Source organism: Pipra filicauda, unplaced genomic scaffold, assembly GCF_003945595.2.
Source record: "Pipra filicauda isolate LSUMZ 115617 unplaced genomic scaffold, ASM394559v2 scaffold179_size1759329_pilon, whole genome shotgun sequence".
Classification (NCBI taxonomy): Eukaryota; Metazoa; Chordata; class Aves; order Passeriformes; family Pipridae; genus Pipra; species Pipra filicauda.
In genome coordinates this window covers 418,095-436,176 of record NW_024104286.1, presented here as the reverse complement: position 1 = coordinate 436,176, position 18,082 = coordinate 418,095, and the positions used below count along the sequence as shown (strand labels likewise).

Sequence of the window (18,082 nt, the reverse complement as noted above, 5' to 3'; positions counted from 1 at the left end):
TTGTGAGCATGATGCATAATACAGTGATTGCCATGGAAAGAGTCATTTGTAGTGTTCCAAATGCCTCCTCCAGTAGCAAACGGATCTGCAGAAAATAATTAGAGGATCCCCCACTGCCACCCCCCACTCCCACACAAGGGGAAAAAATTAATGCTGCATGAAGTGTCCCTGTGCAGCGGGGAGAGCCCCGTGCTGCAATGCACTGCTGGGGACCCATCCTGGGTGATACTCAGAGCCCATCGGTTCCTGCCACTGCCTGGGATACAGGAGACTAACATCCAGGCTTGTCCAGCCCAAAAGAAAATGCTGTGGTTCACATATCCACTGACAAGGTATGTCACTTGCTTGGGCACAGCTTCTTTTCCTCTAAAACCTCCCAGCCTCGCAGTGATTTCTGAGTTTCTCTTGAACAGCGGGAAAAATCTGCACATCCCAATGCTGAGACACTCATCCCTGTCGCTGCCCCACCAAGGAAAAGCCAAATACAGAGATATGCTTCTTCCAAGTACCAACAAAGTCTGCTGTCCCTGGGCATATTTCAGTACCACCTCTCATCCCTGCCATCCATAACCTGGTGTGTGACATCCAGCTGTGGCACCTACAAAGCTGCCTGTGAGTAACTTTTCAGGAAAGTGGTAGTGGGGGAAGAAGCTCTTATAATAATTTGCCCTGCTGTGAGCAGGACCTCAAGTCTTGCTCCAGGGAAGAGATGTCTCCCTGCCAGCAGGCTAAGTGGTGTGTCTCAGAAGTGGTTTTTGATGTCATAGGCAGAGGCAGGGCTTAGCTCTTCATGCACATGAATGTCAGCAGCAGGGTGAATGCCTATTTCAGAATCTGGGCTTAAGGTAGGAATTGGGGCAAAACTCAGCTCTGAACTGAACAAAAATCCATCGAGCTGAGAGATTTCTTTCTTGTCTGCCTTTCATCACCAAGCACAGCAACGGCGCTGGGTGGCTGCATTCAGCCAACACAATGTAACGTGGCAGCAGTATATTTTTAGAATATTATTTTAGGGGGTGAACAAATTCCAAGGGCAACATACAGGGATATAGTAACTTGAAAAAGCTGCTCAGGGATTTCTGTGGCTATTGAATATGCCACACAGCACTTGCGCTGTCTTGTCAAATTGGGATGCATATTTCAGATCAATAAAAAGGCTCATTTAAGACTGTTTTTCTTTGTGTTACACAAAATATATTCTCTCATGGTACAAAGCTTACATGACCTGATCATCAGGAGAAGTAAAGGTAACTCCAATCATGAATGAAAGCCCAAAATTTAGATTAAAGTCCAGTTTTCTTGGACTCCAGTATCTGCAGGAAATCTCTGGGTTCTTTGTGGTCTCTGCTCTGAACTGGAAACCAGAACATATCTCTTTAATATTTTTACTCCCTTCTGTGGCTGTCAATTGCAATGGCTTGACTATTCAGTTCACCCTCAACTTCAGGACTTGTTAATCCTCTGGGACAGGTCTTTCTCAGGTTTCTGAATGACAAGCAGAGATTTCCTCCCCGGGGACAATTCCTTTAGCAGTAACCAGGGCACCCAGTGCATTTCCTACAATTGCTTTTAGTGCATTTTCTCAGGTAGAGAAAGCAAAACAAGAAACTGTGCAGAAGCATTTATCCTCCAAGAAGTGTGGAGCCCTGACTGCAGCCTCTCCAGCACTATTATCTGTTCCAGCTGGAGCTGGAAGGATAAACCCTTCCAGCCTTATCCCACCTGAACATGCAACCAAAACGTTGTGTGTGCACAAATTAGGGAAGTGGTATTGATGCTGTTTACATCTGGTAGTGCACAGAATAGGGAAATGACTAGTGAGGACTTTCTTTTTCACTTTGTAGTTTGCATCCTGGAGCAATTGGGAGCTCCATAGTGAGCAAATGTTGACAGTCAGGAAAAGACATGTCAGGACCCAGATGACTTAGGGATGGACCCAAGAGAGGGCACTGCTTGTAGAGAGAATAGCCTGTTTAAGGGACTGTGACACTTGTCTTCTCTGCCCTGGTGGATGGACTGTAATTGTTTCTCTCCCAAAATCCCAAGAGTGGGTTGTCCTTGGGCCCCCAAGAATGGAGCTATCAGGGGCAACAAGCCTCCTTCCTGGCTATCCTGCCGAACACCCATCCCACCTCGGGAGGAGCCAGCAAGTACTGTATGTCTACACTGTGTATATGAGGTGTTCTGCCCTTCTCTTTTTGGTTTTGGGGAAAGCAGTACGATAGGCAGGAACTCAAACCTCTTTCTTTCTGAAAAGCTGCCAGCAGCAGATCCAGTTTGCATAAGACTTGCCTGCAATGAGGTGCTTTGCTGGCAGGTGTGTGCCTAGCTCATGGAAATGCAGCGTGCTTTGAGGACAGCTCAGAAGGATGTACAGGTGACCTGCAATAAAGACAGGTGACAGGACAGGCAGGAACCATGCTCTTCTGCCTGAGGGTGCTGCCATTACCAAAGCTGACAGCTGAAGGACGGTGCAGGGGTTAACCACACCAAGGGATGTTGCTGTGTGTGATGCTGTAATTCTTCATCTTGCAGGAAATAATTAATGGGCTTCTCAGGAACAAAAAGGAAAAAAAATGTGAATGTAGAAAACTCTAAATTCACTCTATAATAGCTTAGGGGGATTGGTTTTGTTATTTTGCTGGGGTTTTTAAAGATACTGAGTATAGAGAGTCTAGAAATAATATATGTGAGATATTCTGGACTAACACGTGAAGAAAATGAAGCTGGGGGAAAAAAGCTTTTTTTTTTTTGTATGCCAGCTACCATGTAGTATGCAGAAAACACAGAATCATCAACATTGGAAGAGACCTTCAAGATCAAGTCCAACCACTGACCTAGCACCATCATAATCACCCCTAAATCATATCTCAAAGAAATTATTTATTCAACCTTAGACACTTGACATGTTTTTGAGAGCATGTAAACCACTAAACTGCTTATTCTGAATTTATCTGAAAAGACAGAGAGAAAAAAATTGGTCCACAACGTGGGCTTGCAATGTAGACAATGTTTTCAACTTAAAGGTTTCACAAGATGTACTAATTTTATCACTCTGGCAGGAAACTGAGGCTTTCACATTTAATGAAGCATTTCTTTGAAGTCACGCTAAGTGACTATGTTGCACATCTGCACGGGGCAGACCATTTCAACTTCCTTTTCTGAGTCCCTGACAGGAGCACCAAGAGAGATGCATATTTACCAGAACTTCATCAAGTGAAGATGGAAAAAAGGTGGCTCTTCTGTCTCTTTTGTTTCCTCTGGGTGCCCAGCATCACAGGTAGGAGTATCCATGGGACACCTTGATTCATTTTATGATGGAGGGTGGGGAGGAGCAGGCTGGGCTTAGTGTGTCTCACTAATGTGTCTCATGGCTACTGGCAATGATTTACTGTTTCCTGACAACTTTCTAATCACCCTAGTTATAACGTGCAACTAGTAAGGAGTAAATGGCTTGTGCTGACTAGCAGATCACTTCATTCAAATTGCCTAACCTGCCAGAATAGTAAATGAGATCAGCTCATGTGTACTTAGGGCAATGTGTGCTCATCTCAAATGGGCCAAAAGGAAAACGGCTTCCACTGAGGGAAAAAAACCAAACACCACCTTTCTCTCTCTCACACAGACACACTTGTGTATGCGGAGAGAGGAAGAATTGAAACACTGCAAGGCAAGGGTAAATTGTACAGCTGCAAACCTTTAAATAGATTCTTCCCTTCTCCTTCCTCTCCCAGCTCTATGTGCTGTGTTAAAGGCTTGAGAAACAAGTTTGTCATCAGAGCAAAACTTTCAGAAGAGTAAGGAGGGCTGCATCCCTGTCAGAGGGAGTTTAAACCAAGAAAAAGATTCATGTTCTTAACACCCTCCACCTACCACCCCCAAAAGTCTGATCATGCACAGTGCAGGAATACTTATTATCAGCTAGGAAGAACAATTTTGTAGGGTACACATTTTTCCAGTTAATAAAGGAAAAACTGCATGTATCTGACTGGCATGGTAAGATGCATCTCAGAATCTGACATAGCCTGTTCCTATTTTCTTCATCACTGAGGCAAACTGGATTTAAAAGAAAGGAAAAATAATTAATATGTGTATTCATAGAAAATAGAAATTCTCAAATGCAATGAAAGAAATAGAGGCCTCAAGACATACACATGTAGGAGAGCAATACTAATTAGAGAAAAATAGGACTTGGGGTTTTTTTCCCCTCAGGATGAAATCCTCACTGAAGTCACTCTAAGGTGAAAGTGGACACCACCATGCCCTTTGTAGAGGTCAGACACCTAAATGTCTGTGAGTTACTCCAAGAGATTTCAGCTGGAGTACAAGTATGAGCTAATGGACAGTATTTGATTTGGAAAAACAAAGGTGACACAAAGTGAGAGTGCTTATATTGAGATGCTAACAAAAAGTTAAGAACACTTTCGCATGAAAGGTTTTCAGTTAAAGTAACCTAACATGCTAGGCTACTAACAAATAACACAAATTAAAATGTTGTTTCTACATATATAACTTTTTCATCTTAATATAAACTACTCAAGTGATTATTCATAGACATTCTTTATATGATCCTTTGACCTCATACAGCACCAGCATGAATATGAGAGTAAGCTTGTTATGTGTCTTTTGCCTTGTAGTCTGATCATAAGATTGCTAATTGCTTTTTTCCTTAACTTTTACTGGTGCAAAACTTGCAGTGAAATCAGTGAGCATTTCCTATAATAATCTCCTTGGACTGACAAAAATAGTTTTCAGTAATTTTTCTCACAACACTTGTCATTCAGGCTAGTTTTTATTTACCCTCTTACATCATCCCATCTCTTTGAACACAACTAAAAGATGAACAGAGCAAGTGCAGCAATGAAACAACAGAGATTAATGTTAGCCATGTCCATTCAGTAGCTTTGTTCTCCCCACACCTAGGCCCTACGTGTCCATGTCACACTTCAGTGGATCGGTACCAAATCTCAGCCACCTCTGTGGGGATGTGGCACCCTGCCCTTGTTCCTTTTCCCTGTCCAATCAGAGCTGATGGTGCACTGGGTCCCTGTATTGCTCCCGGCTGAGCTGGCAGAGTGTGGAGCACACTGCAGGCACCATCAAGGTTGCCTGACCTCTGACAGGGCGTGCCCTGGCTTATGTGCCCCAGAGCCCTGCACCGCATGGCAGAGCACATGTCAAAGCAAAGAAATGAGTACACACTTTTTTCAGGTGAAGGAGGTGAGCAGTGGGCACTTGCTGCCGTGGGGAGCCTGCAGTGTGCCTGGTGGGACTGCAGGGCAAATTCCCAAAGCAAATACACATTGATATTATGATACACAGGGAGGATAAAATCCAATGTAGAAGGGGGGTGACAAGTCTATATCTAAGAGCAATTGCACAGTTCATTTTTTCCGTGGACCTGCATGCCCTTTTAGAAAAGGGACTTCCTGTATATGGCTCTGTGGGTGTGATTGATTACTTGTCTCGCTACGACTCCCCCATCCATAAATTCTTCATCTCCTTGAGTTTGTCAGTATCCTGCATACAGGAGTTTGGGGACTGCAAGACTCTTACTCATAGGAGGGAGAAAGGGAGATAAATCAATTTTATTACAGCAGCAGCTAAACCAAGTAGTACAGGCTCCTGCTGAAAGCCCCTTCACTTCATCGATCCATTACTCCTTTATATGGCACACTAAGGACTGCCACCTGCTTTATGAAATTAATTGAGGAAGAAACCATACATACCAGGGCAACTCACTGTGACACTGAGACAGGCATTCGTTTAGGGCATGCAGGAGATGTTTAATAACATGGAGGTAAAGGAACAGCTTTCTCTGCCAAAGCAGCAAAGGCAAAGGCAATGGGCGGGAGAGCCGGTGTGGGGCAGAATTAGCCAGCAGGGATAACTCATTTGTTCTTGCAAAAAGAGCTGGGGAATAACTGGGCCCAGTTTCTGCTTTATTTATATTCCTTGAAAGATTTCCGTTTTCACCGAGGCCCTCAGAGCTCCCATTTCTCTCCCACAAGCGTGACAGGAGCTCTCTGCGCTCTTCTAGATGCACATGCATTTGCTTCCCCAGTTCTCTCTCTGCAGTCTGTACTGGTGGAAATTTGCTGTAAAACTCCTCCCTGGAAAGCCTGTGGTTACAGTTGTAGGGTCTTCACAGTTGTCTGTGTCTAAGGCACCAAATCATGTTGAAGATGGCTTAGGAAAAGCTTTGTTTAAACATTACTTGCACTGAAAATGATCCTGTTTGTTTTTAAGGCCAGTCTAGAGACGTCATTACCCAAACAGAAGTGGTCCGCGCTCTGCCTGGTACTGACGTGACCCTGGTGTGCCTCTTCCCAAAATCACACACCACCCACATAATACAGACACAGTGGTCCAAGACTGAAGACAGCCATTCTGCCAAAATAGCTGTTTATCATCCCACTTATGGCACTCATTACTTCAAATTTTCTGAGGCTTCTTACAATTTTTCGGTGTCCTTCAGCACAAGGAAGTGCTGCAGCCAGGATGTCACAGAATCTTTGTGTTCCACCAATCCAAACACCACGTCTGAATGCAACCAGTGGGCTCTGCATCTGAAAAACGTTACCGTCACCCTTAGTGGGCAGTACAAGTGCAGTTTTGCTACTTACCCATATGGGACAAAGGCTGCAAAAATTCAACTTATTGTCAAGGCAGAAGGTAAGTGATGGTGAAGGAGATGTTGCTTTATCCTAACAGGGGTGGGGGAGAGTATCAGGATAGATGAACATTTCTTGGTCGGTGATGGTGACCTGTTTGGAGTTTGCAGTGGTGCCACTGAATGTCGCTGCTACAGTTCCCTGTTTACCAGGCCCTCTTTAGTTGTTGTTATCCAGCTCGTGATTAGGAAACCTTATTTGTTTGGAGGAATATGAAGCAAGGCCAAAAAGGTATTGAAATGGGAAGTTTCCGCATTTTTATTTTGGAGAATCATGCCATGGAGAACACTGGATGAGCAGCTCGGGATATGGCGGGACCAAGGATGGTGCATCTCCAAACCATGCTGTGCTGCTGCTAAGGGTGTGCAGCACTGGGCACCAGAAAGAGAAAACACCATTATCTGGTTCAGACTGAGGGCTGGCCTCTGCAGGGCATGCTGGGTGTTAGCTCAATGTCCCTACTCTCAAAAACACACTGGAGCAAAACAGGGGATTGCTTAGGACAATCACAGGAACAGAGACTTGACTGCTTCTGTCAGCCAGAAGAAAGCTGTAAAGCAGCATGACTGTTCTCGGTGAGTAAGCCTCAGGGGAGTGTGTGAACTCTAGGGAGGATATTTAAATTTTCCCAGCAAAGGAGCAAATTGATTTAAATAGGCGGTAATGGATTTGACTACAAATTAAACAACAGTGGCAATTGTTAGTGCAGCAACATTGGGAACAGCTATTTAGTGTCAGCAGTGAGGGCGAAAGTCCAAATTGCTGTGAAGATGGAACTGGGCAGGGACACTGAACAAGCCTGCTGTTCTGCACATGGGGGACTGGATTTGATGACCCCAGAAACCTCTCCCTGACCCAGGTTTCTGCTAACAACCCAAGCAGGATTAAAGTAAATGCAACAAACCTGGCACGGTTTCAGGTCAGAGCTGTAAGGCCAACATGCTCACTCTGCTTTTGCCCAGGGCTGTTGGTGTAGCAAACATTCAAGGGTTAGGAGCAGGGTGGGTGCAGGTTATTTCAAGGGTAGCAAAGGGCAGCTCTGCTCCTACTGCCCTTTTACCTTCATGATGAGGCCAGACTGGTGGCAGGAGGGACGTTGGTTCCCATGCTGGATCACACTGGTCCTGCAGCAGGAGGAGGTTCTGTGCAAGACTAATATGCAGGAATGTTTAACCCTCACTCCCTGATGGCCCCTGCATGGCAGTGGCTCCAAGCATTTCGGTACTTTTATCTTGGAGACACACCTCGGGCAACCCTGCAGAACCTTCCTGCCCTGATGAACCCACAGGGGCAAAATGAGAGCCAGCACCTCTGCACAAGCCACAGAGGATGGGTGTGTTTAAACAGTACATGTTGGATAACTGTGCCAAAGATAAATCTGCTGCTCCACCCGCTGTACAGGGGTGTGTTATGGTAGGTTCCTCTTGGGGAATTTTCCTGTGCTTCACAGGGCAGAGCGATTGGATCAAGGGGAGTGCAGTGAGGTACAAACAATGCTGGTAACCCTGTGAAACCCTCCTGTGTTTCTGTTCCTCATACCATGTGTTCTCTGTCTCTTTCTTAACACAATAACAGTGCTAATCAGGCATTGCTCCTTTTCTCTTGCTGGTGCCCTTGGTTGATATGGGCATGTTCAACACTGTTATTGCCATCTATGCGTTAAGCGTGGGCAGCTCTTGTTCATATCAGCATCGTTGTGGCTTTTTTCGGTCGCTACCTGAGGTAGCAAGCTGTGATACCAATAGCTGCTTGCTAGAGAGAACTAAAAAATTCAGTTTGCTACCTCTTGCAGGTTTGTATTTTAAGGTAACCAGATCTTTTGCAATGAACCACTTCCACACAAAAGAAGGCAAAACCCCCTTAATCCAGTCTATGAGTGGAGTGGATAAGGGTGCTAGTCACTGACGAAGTAGTTTCCAACTACGTCAAACTGAAGTGAATCCAGATGGATTCAGCTTGTAGATACTGCTAAAAGCCTACAGAGCAGCAGGCCTGCATAGGACAGACAAACACAGAGGACTTAGCCAACAGGCTGTTAGTGGAGATGGGAACAGAAATGGGGGAGTGGGAAACAAGCAGCTGGGATGTGACTGTAAGAACAGGCAGAGTCTGTTTGCAGGCTGAACTTCTGGGGTGACCACTCATGTCTGTACTTGTTGTATGCTTCACGGCACTTTTACATGGTAGATTGCCCCAGCAAAGTCTCCTGTGCAGCTTTCTTCCTGGACAAGCTATAGATTTGCTTCTTTCGTCCTTTTCTTATCCTTTCTGCATTATCCAGCCCCTTAGGGCTTCTGCACTCTGTGTCCTACTGTCAGAGCTGGCTCCTCAGCTGCTTCACTCTGGTGGACTGTGCAGGAAAGCTACTTCTGCCACTGAGTTTCCTGGTCACAACTCTGGGCACTGCCTTTCTTCACATCCCCGTGGCACAGGCTGTGTGCTGGCATCGTTGCTCTGTGCTTGCGTGCCAGATACAAAGGAATTTACAGTCACTGTGAAGTCCCCACTGAGAAATAACGCGACAGTCCGGGACAGCTAGATATTCTCACTCCCTCTGAGATAAAAAAATAAAAGAAATACATATCTACTCCATCTCAACATGCAAACCAGAGCTACCAGGGGAGCAAAGCTGAAGAGTTTCCCTGCGGTGTGCTCTGGTGCCTGCCTGCAGGGAAGAGGGAAGGCAGGTCACAGCAGGCAGGTAGGATGGCACAGCAGGCTGTGGCAGGGAGGATGGCACAGCAGGCTGCACCACACTATCATCCACTGCACAGCTGGGGGTCAGAGAGGCCAGTGCTGACCACACCACTCGTGGCACCTCCAGCCCATCACCACTGCTCTTCCTGTTTGAATGCACACATGCACCCCAACTCTTAGCCACAGCTGTGCTCTTTCCAGTGCACCACTCTGCCCTCCCACAGCTGGGCTGGAGCCCTGGGCTGGGAATGGGTAGGATAGGAAATGCTGAAATGCCTTTTCAAATGGATAAGAAAGAGTAACAAGTTTTCTGCTTCTGGAAGTGGGCAGATTGGAGAATAAAAACAGGAACAGTTACACTGAAAAAAGGGGTTACTCTTAACCTGACTGACATGCTGAATACCCTGCTTAGAGAAAAGAAGGTCTGCAGATATCTTCAGAGAAAACGAAATACGGGTGCACAAAATTGATGTGAAGGTTTATTGCCACAGGAAAAATAAAACTGTTAGAGAAAAATTGAAGCTTCGAATTATTCTCAGCTCGAAAAGGAGACATCTTGATCCTGCAGTTAAGAAAAGCTTTTATAGGAATTGCCAAAAATTCAGGTAAAGCTCTGAATTGAGTCATGAAACTACATCTAGAATCAGGTGTAGGGCTTTCACTTAACAAATGTGTCTATTGGTAATGGCTGAAAATTACAGTTCCGTTCTAATCAAAAAAGTGTCTGTTCATTGAACAGAAGACTAGTCAGTGTTGGTTTTCAAAGCACAATGAACATCATGTTTCTGATTTTCCTTCTTGGGCTTTTTGTTGCTGTTACAATGATAAAAGAGGAGCAGCACTACCTGAAGAAAGTGTGGTTAAACCAGACTTTAGAAATTCCATGCCTTGAGGACACGACCTCAGAAAATTTGTCCACTTATCCTTTGAAATGGCTAGTGGTAAGTATTTTTCATCTCAGGTATAAAGTTCAGAAAGGACTACAGGGTATTTCTGCAGACTGAAACAGAAATGTTCTACTCCAGTGTGTCCTGCAGAACCTGCTAAACAAAGCATATCAGTCACATTGGACTGTGATAAAAAAAGGGAAAAAATATAAACGCGGGTTTGCCACATACACACCATAATAGCTGTTAAAGAAACAAAGAGGGAATTTTTTTTTTTTTTTTTAATTTTTCAGGACCACACACAGAGCAGGGCCACGGACAGTGGCAAATATAACAGAAGTAAAATATTTCTTGTGTTGGATTTCCCAGGGTTTTTTTCTCTAGTGAGGCTTTAGTATCTGAAAAATACATGGTTACTGTGTAGGGTAGTAAGATATCAAGCTGCTTTGAGATAAAAAAAGGTACTGACTAATATTTTTGGTTTTGTTAACCTCTGTGTCACGGATGCCCACTGAAGACATGCAAACCTAGTTGTCAAACTAAGCACATGAAAAACTACTTTAAAGCAATTTGCTGTGAGATGTTAAGCTTGCTATATTTTGTACTTTATCTCACTCTCTGGATAAATATTTATAAGCATGTTTTAATGTAACCTTTTAACATTCATTTCAGCATATAAAGATAAGTATCAGCGAGCAGTTCCTTAAGCTTTGCCTGTTCATTTATATCCATTGTCACTGAGGAGCTGTAACTGTTGAGGGTTTTCTTAAAGGTGATTTTCAAATATTTTGGGGTTTTTAACCTTTTGTCCTGATTCATTCTTAATATTAAAATTTTAAGGGAATATCCTTGTCCTTACTAATTTTTAGTTTTGCTAGTTCACTCTACAAAGTAGCAGAAGAAAGGAGGAAAAAACCCCAAAGGTCAGCACAATGACATATGTGGATTGCCATGTGTCATGCAGAGTAAAGCTGGCAAATATGTACTGGCACAGATGTCCAAGATGTACCTCTATCTATAGGCTATACCAATATCTAAGGGTGGCTGCCACACAGATAATAAGAGGAGATGACTTTTGGTTAGTGTTATCAGATTCCAGCTATTTAAAATTCTAAAAGAGCACAGTTTTTTCTGAAATTTCAGTCGTATTTAATATGTATGGGATGTTCAGCATAACTTAAAGACTGGTGCAGTGAGAAAGCAGCTCTGTTGTCCTCTCTGCAGGATACAGAGATCAGGATTCATCAGACACAGTTATTTACTCCATATTTTATTGGTAAGAAGATGACCGCTCTTGGTGTTGAAATTCTGGGAGAGAATGTATTCAGGAAAAAAAATAAGTGTTGCAAATGTCCACACAATTCTAAGGGTGAGAGGGAAGATTTTTATAGTGGGAATAGAGTTGGCCTACAAAAATATTTTTCTCTCTGGGTGTCCAGTCTTCACAATATGGTGGGTTTTTCTTTTCACAGGGTGACAATGGCAGGAAAGAGGAACTTGTGACCAAGGAGCCCTCCTGTCCTGCTGTGTACAGGAACAGCAGCGCAGTGTATGGGCAAAGAGTCCGCCTGGCTTTAAACAACACTTTACAGATTTTCCCCACCAAAATCATTGATGATGGCAGGGTCTTTTCCTGCCACGTGGTGTTTCACCCAGAGAGAGTCCGGAAGAGCAGCACCACTGTGAGAGTATACGGTAAGGGGCTTATGCCAACTGCCTGCTTCCTTGCACTTGGAAGGGTAATGCTCCTGTCTGGTTCTGAAGCCAATAATTTGAAACACACTGTTTGTTGTGGTTTTTTAAGATAAACATATTTACATTGTAATTTTTCCAGTTGCGATGAGGTAAAATGTTAGAAAATAACCCTTTAGTTCTTAGAAGAATTTGAGGCCATTCCTTCAAGTCCTTCAGTTTCTCAAATTAAAAAACAGTAGATTCGTTGCACATATATCACCCCCACTGGCAGGCACATGGCCAGTATCTTCCCCTGATGTGTAGGTTTATGTTTGCAGGCTACAGGTCATCAAAATCTCTGTGCCCCAAATGACCATGCTGCCTGTGGTTAGGAAATCATGGCCAAAAGTTAGTAAGCAGTTTGCAACTACTGTTGTTGCAAAGTCACATCCTCGAAGGTATGTGATATTAAACTGCTGCCAAACACTCTGGCTCTGGAAATGAGGGTCCTGGCTGGGGAGTCTCCAACTGGTCAGGAGTGGTGTAGCCTCTGTACTGCAAACATGTGGGCTGCCATTTCATGCTGGAAGCCTTCCCCATCTTTAGTTACTTGCTCTGTTCCCTTTCTAGTGGCTTAGAAACTCTACTCTACAATTGCTGAGGTACAATTGAACCAGAAAAATGCTGCCCACTTGAAAACCAGGCTTTGTTTTCTGTATATAAACCAGTTGGTCTGGAAAACATATTTCCAAAGCTTCTAAAATGAATGGGTGTTAAACAGTGGGTCTGTCAACAGCCCCTTGACTGTAGCTAATTGTCCAAGGAAGCCCACACCTTGAGGCTGGCATGGTCATGCGAGTCTGATGCTCTGAATAAACAGGAAGGTTCAACAGGGAGCAGCAAAAAAAAAAGAAAAATGTGTCTGGGAGCTGTTAGACACTGATGTAAAAGAAATAAAAATAGAAGTTAATGATCTGAAATCTCCTCTTGCGTTTGCATGATTCAGACACAGGTTTTATTTTAAAATATTGACATTTGTCAAATAGCGACAGTGTTACCTGGGTAATTGTTCAAGTATACTAACATACTTGAACTCTCCCTCCCCTCCATCACTGCTGATGCTCTCACCTTGATTTCTGTGTCTGTTAGCCTAAGAGGTTGCTTTATTTGGATTTTCCCAGAATTACTGTGAGGTGTGTGTTTGTCTGTGCATGCGCCCACATCAGCATATTAGCACAACAGGGTAGAGAGGCAAACAAGAGAAGGCAATTGTGGCTCTTGGTGGTGAACAGCCCATGTATTTCCCAGTAAGTGCTGGCTGGCTTTGAGGGTGCTGTGCTGTCAGCCTCTCCCACAGGGGTCCTGAGGGCAGGGTTAGGTGCAGGGGCTCCCTGAGAGCCCTGAGGTTTGTGGTGGGCACTAAAGGAAAGTCTCTCAGACTTCAAGTAGATAGAGTCCACATCTCGGAGGAAGTGTGTTTTTGTGCTCCTAGCCCTTCTACATCTGATATTTTGCAGGTAAAATAACTATTTTGCATCCGGTCTCACTCTTTTCTGTTACTATTCCCTGAAGTCATACTGCTTATGATTGCATCATACCAGCCTTTCTCCATTTACCTCTCTTGTCCTGCAGCGGGATGTGAGGCCAAGAGCAGAGGGTTTAGAGCCTCCCCTGCACCATCACACATACCTGTGCACCACTGGAGGGCAGAATAGGCAGAGACAGTGGCCAGAATAATCCAGCACTCTCTTGGTGACATCTGGGGACAAAGAGCCTTTTCAGATGAGAACCCTTCTCTTTTTCCTTGTGCTTACCAGGGAATAAAGAAATGAACTTTTATGTCCTAACAGTTAGATCCAGCCTCAAATGGATGGGACAGAATCTAGAGATACTATGTGTATACAACATCAACAGCACATTATATTGGTTATATCTGTTGTCTTGGCCATTAGCAAGGACACAGCTAGAGAGCAAAGCTTAACTGAAACCTGGGGAGATTTTCCCATCTTGGCAATCCCCCTGTCACCCAAACACTCCTGCAATTGAACCCCACGGGCTGGGTGTTATGAAACAGGGGAGAGGGCAGGTGATGTTGCCTGCAAAAAGCTCCTTGTGCAGGATCACTCTGACAAATGCTTCAGGCAGGGCTAAACACAGCAGAGACAGACCAAGTCTGAGGGGCAGTGAAGTGGCACTTCCTCACAGTTGAGAGCTGGGCAGGAGAGGATGGGAAAGGCCTGAAAAAGTCTCTCAATGAAGTTGAGAGTCTTCGTAAGTTGAGTAAAGACAGATGTTTGAAAAAGAGAGCTTTTTTTTAAGGGGTACTTTTGGACTGAAATACTTTAAAATATTTCTTTTCTAGGACAGAGTTCTTTTAGATACAAGTTTCTCGGAAAACATACGGCCTTTTCAAGTCTAACTTCACCAAATATTGATTTTCCCTTTTTGTAACAGTAAAAGCTCAGCCTCAGAAACTACTGAACTAAATATTGAATTTCCACTAGATACAAAACATTGGTAAATATCCTAGCAAGACAAGCGAATGTCAAAATGTTAACAGAGGCTAAGATGTTAATTGCAAAAGATCTATTAGATTATTCAGAGCTATGCATGAGAGCTATGCATGAGAGTTACCCAGCAAACATGCCTTCTGAAAAAGCAGAAGACAGTATCCAATACAGATGTGGAAAAGTGTGCCTGTTCTCATCAAAAAACAAAGAGAAGAGCATGCACTAGACTAGACGTCATTTAGTCTCCCAGGCAACTTTTTGCTGAGATTAGAAGATCCAGTTTATCAGACTTTTTCTAACATCTGAAAAAGTATGCTTGTCTTCTGCCAGCTCCACGACCATCTGTACAGTTTTGGCAAGGCAGAAACAAGAAGGAAATCTTAATACATTCATTTTCTGATAGGAAGAATCTACCAACCTACCTCCCAAAACAAAACAAAACAAACGAGTACAGAGCAAAACCAAGAAGGAAAAAATATTAAAAAAAAAAAAAGGAAACTTCATCCAAAAGTACCCTGGGTCCAAAAAACCATAAGGCCACAATAATTAAATACAGGTCATGACCAGGAATAATCCGTCAGTAACATTAAGCAGAAAAGTGGAAATTAAAAGAAAAAAAGAAGTCAGGAGAGTCCTTAGAGGATTAGCCATATAATACAAGAGAGAAACTTGAGCAGTTCAGCTCAGAGGGGAATGTAAGGGAATGTAACAGGGTAAGAAAAAAGAGAAAACTATCTTAATGGTAGAGAATAAAGTGAGATTTAAGTTGGAAAGAGAAAGAATTACAGATCTCCTAACAAATCCAGGGGCAGCACTTGTTTCCAGTCCAGTTTCAAGGCTCAGAAAAGGTCAGAAGTACAATTTACCTGAGGCTTTTGAGAGTTTTTAATATACTAACACAGTTTCAACAGTCCTTACTTAACAAGTCAGTTAATATTACTCCAAAGCAGGGATTCCAATGGCTACTTTAGAAATGCCAACTTAGAAAGGCTTACAGTACCTGATAGCTTTAATTTGTACAGTCAACTTCACCCAGAACCAACATGCTGCAAAAACAAAAGAAAACACTTTTTCCATTTCATGTGGATGTGGTCATCCACAGCCTGCTGCTCTGATGTGAAGGTGAGCTCTGGGCTTCCTGGCAAGGCAGGAAACATCTGTGGTGTGACACTGCCACACGTCTGTCCAGGTGACAGCACGTGGGTGGCTGGTGCCCAAAACCAATCAATGTTTTTGGAGATGGCTGAAGCCTTTGGAGATGACTTTGATTGGCAAGCACCCAGAGGAACCAACAACCGGGGTGTGTTTCATTTCGTCAGGCCCAGGAAGGGTGGCTCTGCTGCCAGAGCTGTGACTGCAGGATGCTTTCATCTTGTTTCCCCAGCAAAGCCACCCTAGAGTAGTTTAGATAGACACTGAAACACATCATGAATCCTGTGGCAGTAGCTGCTGATCTGTGCTTGTAAACCACTTCCTTGACCTCAAATTGCAGCTGTGCAAGCTTTTATCTTGCTACTTGTGTGGGTGGAGTTAGGATTTAATTTCAACTCTTTTTATGAAACAAGACTGTTAAGTCTTCTTAGGAGCTGTTACTGTGATCTTCAGTGTCCATTTCACTAATACATATATGTTTGCTTTCCAGCTTACCCCGAGATCTCTGTTAGCCTGCAGGAGGGCTCAGCTGGTACCTCGCAGAAGGTGAGAAATTTTGGAGCAAAGAGTAAGGCCTGTGACTGCCACCATGTCACCCCAGCAGAGCCAGGCAAGCTGAGCTGAATCAGGCATGGGTGGAACATCCAAACTGACAAAGCTCACAAGTCAGTGGGCACGGCAAAGAGTTAATGTCAGCTGTTCATGTCCTTTCCTCTGAGCAATTTCTGTCCTCACAGCAGTGAACTTCTTTGGTGAGCACAAACTTGACCAAGCTAAGGGCTTCTCTGATGTGTGGGCAAAATCTGGTTTTATGTTAGCCCTGGGGAAGACTCCAGGACAGATCAAGAGGCTATGTGGTTTGCAGGGGGCTGCAATTCCCCCTTTCCCTCCCCATCTGCTGGCTACTACCCAACAATCTCGAGCTGCCCTCTCCACACTGCATAAAATCCCTCTCTGAAAAAGGTCACCTGCTACCCAGGATGCTGCTCCAGGGGGTCAGGGAGAGGCAGCCTCTACCTTCCCCACAGCCCCCCTTAGGACAGGGAGGAGCAGGTGCTGTGGGAACAGTGCTTGGAGCATGGACATGGCCTAACACGCTGATGAAAAGGTGGTGATCGTGTTGGGCATAATGTATCACACTGCAAGCCTGTCTCATCTGGGGCAGTCAGAATCCAGTAGAGCAACTAGATCTAAGTCTGAGAGTCCCTATTTAGAGATGAGCAGTTACCCATGTGTTTTGACGCCTCTGTTTTCTCACATGCTTGGTAATGGCAAAACCTAAAGGTCTGCAGATCTGCAGTGGCCATACTTTGGCATAAAACATATTTGTGGCCCATATGACTGACTAGCAAGCCACTCTGGCTACTAGCTAGGCTGCTTTGCTTCCTGTTCCATCTCTTCAAGTTGAAGCTTTTGGTCTGTGAGCATTCATCCCAAATTAAGGTTTTCCTTGGAAACAGAGCTTGTGGACAGGCAGAACCTTGCATTAGCCATATCCACCTGCTTCAGACAAGCCATGAGTCAGTCGGTTCTGCAAAACTGACTGGTATAATTTTCCTGATGACCTATTTCCATGTGTGGTGTTGGATATTGCAGGCTTTCATCTGCACAGTCCTGTTGAACAGAGTAAGGGTGCTGCCATCATGAGACTGGACAATAGAAACTCCTCTGTCAGTTCTTCATCTCCAAACAAACACCAACTCCTTTACTTCTCTTTTCTTCTTTTTCTTGCAGGGCTTAAATCTAGTAAGGATATCGGATTTGTATTTCTTCATAAGGAAGCATTTATAAAAATATTATGACCTAAAAGTGCCTGAAAAAGAAGGGAATAATGAAGAGAAAATAGGGGAAAGCAATACAGTTTACCATGGCAGGGAAAGAGTTTCAGCTGGGTAGTTTCAGTCTTTGTACTGAATGATTGACTTCTCCTGGCTGTAATACATCAAGCTTGCTTTCAACTAAATGTGGGATCCACTTTCTTCAAAAGTGGCAGCAAGTGGGCCTTGTGCTGCATGAGTAGCACACGCTTTTTCCTTTTTTTCTGTTTAAAAGGACAAGGCAATTTCTCTTATAACAGTGCTTAGTACTTAGCAGTGTCATAACCTGCTAAATAAATGTAATTGTGAACATCCAGGCAGTATGAGGATGAGACCTCCCACCTTGCTAGTGCCCAGCCCTTCATCTAGCCTTGATTTTGAGGTTCTTCCCATCTATTGCTTGATGAGAAATTAAATGGAGCACAAAAACAGATTTTTGGAGCAATTGGCATAGAGCCAGGACTACTGCATCTAAAGCATCAATTTCTGGAAACCTCTTGCATATTGTGCCTGCTACAAAGGTATCTAATTTTGTATATTCAACAGACTAGGCAGTCTTTTTCATGGGATTTGTCTCTCCATCTGCCTAATGAAGGGAGGATTCACATGGTGATCAGAAGGTGTCTTATTCTCCATACACACACTGCCCATTACCAATTCCAGTGTTTTTC

General features: G+C 44.0%; 1 protein-coding gene across 1 annotated transcript in view; it reads left to right on the top strand.

Annotated features, from left to right (window-relative positions):
• Window positions 1–3,222: 3,222 nt before the first annotated feature.
• CD96 (CD96 molecule) overlaps window positions 3,223–18,082 on the top strand; it is a 29,411-nt gene continuing 14,551 nt past the window's right edge. The window contains exons 1-5 of the mRNA XM_027744093.2: window positions 3,223–3,280; window positions 6,250–6,675; window positions 10,203–10,312; window positions 11,731–11,953; window positions 16,085–16,140. Coding sequence (XP_027599894.2) covers window positions 3,223–3,280; window positions 6,250–6,675; window positions 10,203–10,312; window positions 11,731–11,953; window positions 16,085–16,140 — 873 coding nt within the window. The remainder of the gene's footprint in view (window positions 3,281–6,249; window positions 6,676–10,202; window positions 10,313–11,730; window positions 11,954–16,084; window positions 16,141–18,082) is intronic.